Below are 10,700 nucleotides of genomic sequence, written 5' to 3' on the forward strand. Positions count from 1 at the left end.
AATGTTTGGTGTATCTTGGGTTGCCTAACATAACGCATTTAAGGGAAGTAGCTATAAGGGCATACGAGGGCAGATTCAGAAGTTTGATTGTTCTTCCACCTTCCCTTGACAACTTTACGTATTAGCACTGCGGTTTGTGATGCATTCTTCCCGAAAATAAGCAATACTGGAACATGTTGGTGGTCTTTCCTTCTTTTTTAAAGCAGCTTTTTGTCGACAATTTGTTAAAAAGTATCACGATGTGAATTCTTACTGATGCGGTGCTCATTTTAACGCGTACGTCCTGGCTACTTTCCAGTGTAGTGAATTTAGATCTTTACTTGAGTAGGGTTTGAGTAGAGTGCGAACGACATTGGACTGGAGCGTGAGTGTCGCTATAGTACGAAACGATCTTAGTCAATACTTTTATCTAGTCTTTCATGACAAATTTTATAATTCTTGTAGGCAGTTTTTGTAGAGATTTGAAGCGAGAATTTTGCGCAGCCCCCTCATAAATATTCTCACACGTCATACATGGCAATTAAAAAATTAATTACTCGGGATTTTGCGACAGGCCCTTGCTGGACCAAAGCCGTTTGCTGCGGATGCTGTAACAAACCATCCGTCCAAATTATTCATGCCCATCTCCCACCCATGCTCGCCTCGCTTCACCGAGCTGGTCGATCATATCGCTTCCACTGAAGAAGGCGAAATGAATCACTCTATATGATGCGATCACGTTGCTAGTTCAGTTCGCTATAAGTCGCGCTGTGCGCAGGGTGCAAATGTGCTAAGAGTGCGTATTTTCTTTTATTTTCTTTTTGTTTGTGTCATCATGTGTTTACTACCCCTTTGATTAGTCTCCTTACCGTCGATATTTATATTGTTTCGGTTTGGGTTCACAATCGGCCATGCCTCAACCCCCTGACGTTCCACCCTCAGCACAGGTAAGAGCATACAATCGATAAGTTTGCGCTGCTGAAGCAGATTTGCCATTTGGGGCTAATTTAATGAAAGTGGCATTAATGCCGATGGAGCTTTATTGATTTGATGATTTGGAGGATGCACGGGCGGAGGCGATCGCATCATCTCGGTGCATGCGATCATCTTCGCGGCCGCTGAAGAAGCATCTGAGGATCATTAATGACTCTGTTTATTGAAAAATGATCAAAAATAAAATCAATTTTTTGCTCATGGAATTTTTTTTAAATGGCGAACAGTATTCGTGATCAACGGACGCTGCATAATTTGCAAATTTTGGTTATTGTGTTACATGATTAGACTTTATCTATGAATTGTTTAACCTGTTATCCTTGTCTGATGGTTGCAAGGCAAGTTTCTTTATCCATCGCTAATCAATTTTAATTATTTAACACTAAGGATTCATTGACGTTCATTGGTGCCCTGAATGTTATAGGAAACATTACTTGATTATATTTATATTTGTACAAGATTAGATATCTACCCATAACAGGTGATAATATTGTGAAGTGGATGTGGTTTTTTTGTTGTATTCCACTTAACGTGTCCGCATTAACATCAAATTGCCTAAAATTCTATGAATAGTACTTAGCCACGATAGTTTTCCCTGAAAGCAAATAATCGATTTGCACCACCATTCAAGGAATTACTACATATTATTTTTACGAGCTTGTGCTGTGGAAAAATACTGAATTCAAAAATGCGAAAATCCAAGATGGCACTCATAAGAAAAGCTAAGCTGACGATGATTATCGCAAATTGAAAAGTCCGATTACAAATGTGACATCGCGGCACTGTGCAAAAGGCAAAGTGTGAAATCGCAATAATTTTGAATTATCTTGCTAAGTAAGCTGAGGAGAAAACAAAAACGTTTTTCCAATTATCTCTTAAACTAATTGGAATCTTTCAAATTTTAAAATTGCACATTCCTGAACTGCAAACTGCGCAACTTTGCCCTAATTCATCCGACCGCGCATCTCTCATGGTTACCCAGATCTCCATGGCTAAGGTCGAGAAACGGACACCCTGTATGCGGAGATGACGAAATAATGTGATAAGGCAGAACGCCCCAAAGGGGATCTAAGGACTCTGCAGCTTGGGGACCTATAAAGGACGCAGGAAAACTCAAGTTCCAACTTGCGCAACAAGGAGGGAAGACCGGTGCTTCCGAAGTCTCTGGATCTCTTTCTTTCCCTCTTTCTCACCTCTTATATGGAAAATAGAAATCCCTATACTTGCTAGCAGAAACATTAAATTTCATTTAGATACTACAACAAATTTGCATTTGATTCCGATAAAATCAGAATTATTAGGTTCGATCTGCTAGAGTGGCCTTGCGATCGAACAAAGGTGAGATGCATGGAGTATCCTCGTTTTTTCCTTATTTCTTTTGGTTAATCGTTCTCGAGTCGGTTCACACCGCTGCTATCTCTATTTAGATCAGGCTCACGTTTAATGACCCTGTCCTGATCGATAGATTTTCTAATACGACTTGTATTACTGGCTCATTAACTATTCATGCAGGGAGATAAGAGTTTTTACGTGTTTGCTCAGTACATTTACGTGAATTTTTCATTTTCACACTACAATACCTGAGACAAACTGCAACAAATGACATCATCGTTCCGCACTAAATAGACCCCGCAATAAATTTATTCCTTTGATAAATATGCATGCATGTCTATATTAATGTCTCCTTCGATGGCAGTAATGATATAAACGATTCCTGCACACCTCCTTTGCTCAAAACCGACGGACGGCAACGAAAAACACTGAAACACCAAATATGGTAACACACGCATAAGTGCACTATGGTCGTGGCATGAAATTTATGTAACTCAACACCAGCCGCAACAATACACACCATCCATTAACGATCGACCCTTTGACTTTGCCGGCGACTTGTCTTTTATGGGCTTGCCCTATAAGGTCCTCAGGGGGATAGAAGAGATTGGACAAGTGCCACATGTGGTCGTGGAAATTTACCATGTGGTTGTGTGGTCGCGGACTTAAAGTGTTGTCAATTAATATCAGCGATTTATCTGTTTGAGAGAGTGAAAGTTGAATTATTGTTTTGGTATAGAGGTTTTGCTGCACCGCAGTTTTTAATCACAGAGCAATGCTGAGGTACACCTTGAAAGTAAAAAAGGTGGCGGCCCCATTGGAGTGAGTTTAGTTTATGACAAGGACTTTTTCGTCATTGTCGTACGCATAAGAAATTGAGGGAAATTGTGGGGAAACTTGTAAATTATCCCATCCTGATGGATAATTTGTAGAAACGTATAGTTAGAGCCTTTACTTATGTCATTTATCCAGATATTTTTACAAGACTTGATTCCCATGATTAAGTAAACTAAATGCAACTTTTTGGAACTCTTTAAGGTGCTAAGTAGATTAACACTCATTTTTCCTGAATTTCGGGTGTTTATTTAGGCAAATTACTCTCAAATTCCCACGAACCTATAAAAAAATTGAAGGAATCTCTCGGTTATTTTGAGGAATCGAGGAGTGAATGAACATCAAGTTCTAAAGATATTTAGAGCCCCGTTGCTCTTGTAGTTATTCAAGTAAATTCTCAATTAGCTCAGATAGATTTTAAAATACACCCCCCCCCCCCCCTCCCGCATTTATCTTATTGAAACGTCTAATTGCTTTTTATAAAATGATATAAAAATGATGAGCTTCTAAAAGAAAAATTCAAACAATTGATTGATATACAGTATGTCCACAGATAGAGGGCCCAAAAGGACAAATGGACAAAAAATCTCGTTTTTCGACAAAAAGTCATTCTTGATAAAAGTCTCTGTTGCTTAAAAAAATACAGTTTAAGAAGATAACTTTGAACTTTTTTATACAGGGTACCCAAAAACTATGAACACATGAAATACTATCGAGAATAATCTACCTTTATTTCTCATTTTGGAGCAAAATTGTAAATAAAAAACAGATTTCAAATCCTATCCAAAGTTTAAATACAAAATTTTAACTAAGTATTCCAAGTTTTATTTTTCTTTTAAAATTCAAACAATTTCTAATTTTACCTTTTTCACCTCATTTCACGTATTCACAATAAGCAGGACAACAAATGTCATAATATTAAATTTGAAAAATTAGTTGAATACGGGGGAGGTGTATTTGAATAAGTAATATCTACTAACTTTTATGTAATGTACTTATCTTATGAATTAGGATAAATTAACTGACATTCGAGCTTATTTGTATTTCTCACGAAGAATTGTATTTGTTCTGTACTAACTCGGCCTTTGACCCAACCAATAATACTAACTTAACCTTGGCCCCACAGATAAAGTAATTAAGCCAAGGTCCGGGGTTTTTCCAATAGACATTGCATAGTAATTAGTTTTGTAATCACCCTTCTATTTGATTAGATATATACATAAATACAGCTTTAGGGTAAAAACAACTACTTCCGAATAGAATCTCGACCAGAATAATTGATTATAGTAGTGACTAGTAGAACCAACGCGTTTTTGTTGACCAAACCTATCTCCCTGCATCGGGGTACATAACATTTATTTTTAATTATTTATAAATTATTTTGGAATAGTGGAATTTTGTATGTAAACTTTGGATAGGATTTGAAATTTGTTTTTTATTTACCATTTTGCTCCAAAATGAGAAATAAAGGTAGTTTACTCTTGATACTATTTCATGTGTTCGTAGTTTTTGGGTACCCAGTATAAAGAAGTTCAAAGCTATCTTCGTAAATTGCTCCTTCTTCAATCAAATTCGCTTTAATAAGACTAAAACACCTCGAGGTACGGCTTGAGTCTCCTTTTGAGCTCTCCTCCCTTCTCGACCCCTCTTCGTACCACCACCTTCCTTACCCCTCCCTACCCCTCTCGTGCTTACTCTTTCTTACTGGTAATACATTAGAACATGAAAATAATTTCATTGTAAACATTTTCCATTCTCATTCTGGAAACCCCATAACTGGCAACAACTAAAACAGGCTTTTCTAGCACGTACCTAATCTTTTATCGCTTACCATAATAAAAGACACGTGGGCAAAATAATTTGTCGAGAGGGTGCAGCCAAGACCATTCTGCAGCTGCTCTAAATACCAGTCTTGTCCCCTTTAACCCAAAAATTAAATTGTCTTGTGAACTGCACATGAAGTGGAAAATCTAAACTCCAACATGGTTCTGGTTTGTTCTGGAATTTCGCGAAGTGACGTAAAAATTAATCGAATTATCTCTTTTGTTATCAACATTTGGCGCTGTTGCCAGCAACTTTTCCTAGTTGGCCAGCCCTTGGGGCGCAAGCGTCGCCTTTGAAGTTCACGCCTGGCTTAAGCCCCCTTCATAATCGGATAGCTTTAACTGACACGTGTCGGCATTTCGGGCAAAACTGACTTTAACTGTAAACACGGCACTTTGTAAACTATCCGCCTCATAAAATTGCAATGAATAATGCCCACTGGAGTTTCCCCGGTTGTAAGCACATTTGCAGCTGCACTTCTGCAAAATTCCGACGTTACATTGTTGGCTTCGAGGGCCAGAGACAAACGTGTCCACAGATAAAGCTCATATTTGTTTGCTTAACACGCATTTGCATCCGGATCCGGTCCCGACAACAAAAGTCAACATTAACATGGTATATCTGCCCGACCGCTTCCAAGAATGGAGATGCATCATCGGCATCATTTTGAATAATCTGGTTGCGAGACAAACGCTGTGTTTATTTATGGCAATTTGCGTTAAAACCCCACTATGTTAATTAAACGCACCAACAGTTATGTGCCAGTTTTTGTTCAAATGTTGTTTAACCTTTGATCTGCCCCCGAAAGCTGTTTGCCTTGGGTGTGGTAGAAACCAGATATTTTAATCATATTCTGTAACTTACTAAGCCATTGATACCATCGGGGGCTTTAACGATGTTTTCTTTCCAAACAGGCAGAAACCCTTAACACATGTTTTCTTTCCCACACGCACAGTGTAGCTGCCTAAGACGCAAAGGATGTACAGGGTGACGAGGTCGGTTAAATTGGGGCGGAGAGGCGGAAGAGAGCGAGAGAAACTGATTTACCAGTTGAGACTTCAAAAGTTCATCTGAGGAGCGATTCAGAGATCTGGGAAGTACCAGTTCTCCCTTCTAGTCGTGCAAGTTAGAGTTTGAGTCTCCCTGCGTCTTTTATGGCTCCTTAAGCTGCAGCGTCCTTAGAACCTCCTTGAAATACTCTACCTTATCGCACACCACTCAATTCCACATCCTTTTCTGGAGCTCACCTATCGGAGTCTCAGTAGCTATATAAGACACGACATCGATTAAACTGGAGCCAAGTTGCGTGATTTGGAGTTCAGGAATGTTTGAAAATTGAAAAATTCCGATGATTCTCAGAAGTATTCTCCTTATCTTCGATAACCTTGATGGTTACCGAGACCTCCGTGGTTGAGCCCCAGAGACGCACACCCTGTATATATATGTAAATACGACCGCTATCATCAAGTCGATAACTGTCTTCGACGTGTTCCGATATAATTTATAGCATTTAACACGCCAATATATCTTATTCCCGTGATAATACATCATTAATAATTTCTCCATTAGCCTTTCCCTTCGCATGATATGTCCAACGTGCATTTTTACACCTATTATTGTAATGGAAAGTAGAAATTACGTATTAAGTATAAAGGCGTTAGAGTACGGAAGAATGGGCCGCTCCTCTTTCGCAGATCAAAGATTGCGATAATTAAATTAAAGCCACCGGAACTGTAAACTTATTTCAAAGAGTTAGTTAGATTGGAGATAAGGTAGAAATCGATTGTGTTAGAAGTGGAGGTGTAATGGACATTGTCGAGTTTGAAGCGGTCATCAGATTTAGACAGCGGCAAATTTTGGGGCTGAAGCCAGCAAGACTAAAAATACACTTTCTCGTTTTAAAGGCTTTTTAATGGGGGTCTATAATCTAGAACAGATAATGTGGAAATAATGACGGAATATTGCTGCTCTTTAAGTTCAGAACAGTCAAAAATAATTTTGGATGAAATATCACACAACACAGTATACATTAAATGCAGAGGCGTCTCCAGTGTATGGAGGATGTGAAGCTCTCTGTCCTTTAACGTACACAAAATATCATGACAATGCATGAGTTCTGCACTAGATTTACCAATAAAAAACGTTGTTACGTGTCACATATTAGAAAAATTCGCATCTAAGTAACATCATCGACGCAGTTCCTGTTTTTAGACATTAACGAATTGCGTCAGCTGAACATTTAAGGTTTGAGGGAAGTTTGAGTAACATTTAGTAAAATTCGCATGAAGTGTCGTCATGATAGCCCCTTTTCTGCAGCTTTAAAAGTCATGAAAACTGCATTAAGTACGATAAAGTCGCATCTGGGTAGGTTTACATTAAAGAGGATTTTTTTTCTAAACTTTAAACGTTTTACGATTTTAAAATAAAAATTGGAGTAGTCAGTTACCAATCAAAGCCCCAAACGAGTCACAAAATATGGATTTATTGACTTCAACGCAGACCAATTAATTGCCGCCACAACTTCCTATTGCGCCTACAAAACACAGGCCACATTATTTATTTCAAGAGTGCCACTGCCACTCTTTTACCAAGATTTTCACAAAAAGGGTTGGTAAAACCCTATTTCATATGTGGGTAGAAGAACGGCGGTAATAAACCGTAAAAAGGGAGGGAATTAAACTTCTGAATAGCCTGAATGGATTTTCGGTGGCACAATGCTGTCTAGTATTTTGTTTAGTGGAAGAATAGAAAATTTAATCTTGAATGGGGCATTAACACCAACAAATTTCATGCAAAACTGCCTTTAATGGGGTTATTATTTATAGCTCCAAAGCGAGAAGTCCCTCGATATAAATTGAATAAAAACTCCTATAAACTTAGTAATAAAGCGATATATTTACAGCAATAATAATAACTATAATGCCGTTTTTATTCAGTGTTATGACGTGAATGAATGCACCAAGAATACGGCAACTTTTTCATTCCAACGTCATTCCGCGCCATATGTCGATTAAAGATTTATTACTGCATACATGCATCCTTTCCACATTGCGTTAACCCAGATGTTGATCATATTTCCGAGCCATATTTTGTTATTTCGTAATATCGAATGGGGCCCACAAGGCAGTTTCTGTTAGAAAGACTAGTGTCACTTCTTTGTTCAGGTTTTTTGATAACTCCTTTAACTTTCAGCACTGCGTTGCCAAAGCCCTCTACGACAACGCCCCGGACACTCCAGACGAGTTGGCATTTCAAAAGGGGGACACTTTGGTTGTTCTCGAGCAAAACACGGCTAACATTGAAGGGTGGTGGTTGTGCTCTCTAAGGGGGAGACAAGTAAGTAGACTTTTTTCAAGGGACAGAAACAATTTCCTTAAGAAAAAAGTGCCCTATTGGGGTTCATCTGGTTTCTGTTTTTACCAGATTACTTCAGGGGTTAAATACACATCGCGCACACCGGTACCGTATCATTTCTCCTTCTGGTTCCTCAATAAATTTTTTCACGCTTTCTCCGAGACTAATTGATACTCGAATTGGGTTAATACAAAGGCGGAATTACTTTATGACGGACAGGCTGTCTATATATTTATCAAACTGAGCCGAAAAAGTGAAGAGCAATTTCAGGGCGGGCAGTTGCGTGTAAAGAGATCGTGACGTAAACTGCTTTTTCGTTCTGGTTTTGATGATGGTCTTGATGATGGTTTAGAATTTTGAGGTTTAGATAAAGACAGTTAAAGAGGAAAATTGGCAAAACGGGAGATTTGGATGCGGTTAGTTGATATCAGTTCATGGTGAAGAAAATGATAATGTGAAGGCCGATGATAATCTGTGCTGGAATTGCAACCGAATGGACAGTCCGGAGCACACAACATTTGCGTGTCCCGGGTTCGCAATGAAGAGAAAACAGGCGGAGTCGGTATGCAATATCCGACTAACCAAACATAACCTAATGGAGATCAGGATAAGGGACGAAAAACGCTGACCAGTCATAGTGAGAATGCCAAAAGGAATAAAAAGCCAGGTAGATGAAGAGCGGAGACGAGAAAGGGTGAAAAAAAGATAAATGGATTTTTACACGAGGGAGAGTAAATGCATTCCACGAAAGAAGATGTAAAGCTGCCACCCTCTGAAATAATGCCAAACGGCCTGTCCCAGGCGGAACCATGGCAGGGAGAGAGGAGGTTTTAGTGAGTAGACGTCATCAGGGATGAATCCCATATAGCCCGGTCGGCAGAACAACAAATGAGTTTGTGGTTAATTCAAGTTGATGATGACAATGCTGAGAGACACAATAAAGGTGAAAGAGATGGAAAAAAGAAAAAGGAAGAGAGACTGCGATATCAAGTAGAGACCATAAACGTATTTCGAAGAAAGTTGAGGACAAGGCCACCCCTCCTTCCTGAAATAATGCCTTCATGAGGTCCCGGGTGGGGGACTCAAGGCGAATAGAGAATAAGGGTTTTATTTGGTGGGTTTTGCACAAAATTACCAGTCAGTCCCACATACCGTCGTCAATCTATATCAGACCAACCACGACCTGGGATGTGTAAATGCATTTTTCTGTTATTTCTGTAAAAGAAAGGTTAGTTCAGGTCAAATAAGATTAAATTTGTGGTGCATATTAGTTTCAAGCCGGATCCATTTAATCTCGCAGCACTTATCGATACAATTTTCCTGCGGGAGTTTGACTTGAATCGAATTATTTGTAATTTCTATTATGAGAAATTTTGTAATTGCTGATTTAAAGTATTTGGTAAATACGTAATGTAATTTTGAATCACCCTGTGAGATAACATGTGTCAGTGGCAAGCATTTAAAACACACCTTAGTTGGGGTTTTATTTGCTTTCAATTCGGATAAGGCAAAAATTCTAAAACTCATATTATTAATAGTCTTTAAGCAATTTTTATGAATTAATTACAAACAAATTCTGGTGCTGAGTTTCCTGGAATACGGAGGCTACACATTTGGGGGAATATACGGAGGATCTTTTAAAACTAAAGAGATAGAAAATTAAAATATGTGCTATTTAATGCTCATTTATGCTTTAAGATTGGAAGATTTCCGAGTACTTCTGAAGACATCGACGAAAAATCAAATTTCACGAATATTATAAGAGCATGGTAGAAAGATGAAACTGTGAATGTTATAGAAAAGCCTCCTGGATGTGCCACTGATGGCTCCTTATAAGCAAATTTCGTAGAATCCGTGAAAGATCTTTTCAAGTTCAAGATTTCCTGGGTGAATTTGTAATTAACGGAAAATCGGACCTTTTTTCTACATAACCACTATAATTTTTATCACTTTCAACTTGACCTAGTTTCATTTATATACAGTTGATTCCACGGAGCTTAATGTGATATTTACCAATGTCATTTAAACTATATCTGTTATAAAGTAATAAATTGTTACGTAAGTAAATATACATTATCAATAATGATTTTTCTTTAATTTGTTATGCAAGAGGTCCAAGACAACGATGTCTATAGCAGTCCATACATTATTTTAAATGATCTTGTTTTTTAGTCGCCTTGATGGCAAACTTTGAAGAACTTGAACAAAAGTTGGCATTGAATATTTCGGCCTCTAAGAAAATGTCCCGATGCGTCTTTTGTATTTTGAATAATACTGATTGAGTCTCTAAATTTTCGTTTGATTTAACCAATTCCTGTCTCTCTTTCCGTTTACGAGATCCCCACGCTCTACGCATTATTACTTTTAACGCTCTAGAGCATTCA

At 38.3% G+C, this 10,700-nt stretch overlaps 1 protein-coding gene across 1 annotated transcript in view; it reads left to right on the plus strand.

The window, feature by feature from the left end:
• Window positions 1-534: 534 nt before the first annotated feature.
• The window catches only part of p130CAS (Serine_rich_CAS and FAT-like_CAS_C domain-containing protein p130CAS), a 32,100-nt gene continuing 21,934 nt past the window's right edge, over window positions 535-10,700 (plus strand). Inside the window, exons 1-2 of the mRNA XM_066401763.1 lie at window positions 535-926; window positions 8,155-8,298. Of these exons, the coding sequence (XP_066257860.1) occupies window positions 891-926; window positions 8,155-8,298 (180 nt within the window). The 5' untranslated portion in view covers window positions 535-890. The remainder of the gene's footprint in view (window positions 927-8,154; window positions 8,299-10,700) is intronic.

This window comes from Euwallacea similis, chromosome 23, assembly GCF_039881205.1.
Source record: "Euwallacea similis isolate ESF13 chromosome 23, ESF131.1, whole genome shotgun sequence".
Taxonomy (NCBI): domain Eukaryota; kingdom Metazoa; phylum Arthropoda; class Insecta; order Coleoptera; family Curculionidae; genus Euwallacea; species Euwallacea similis.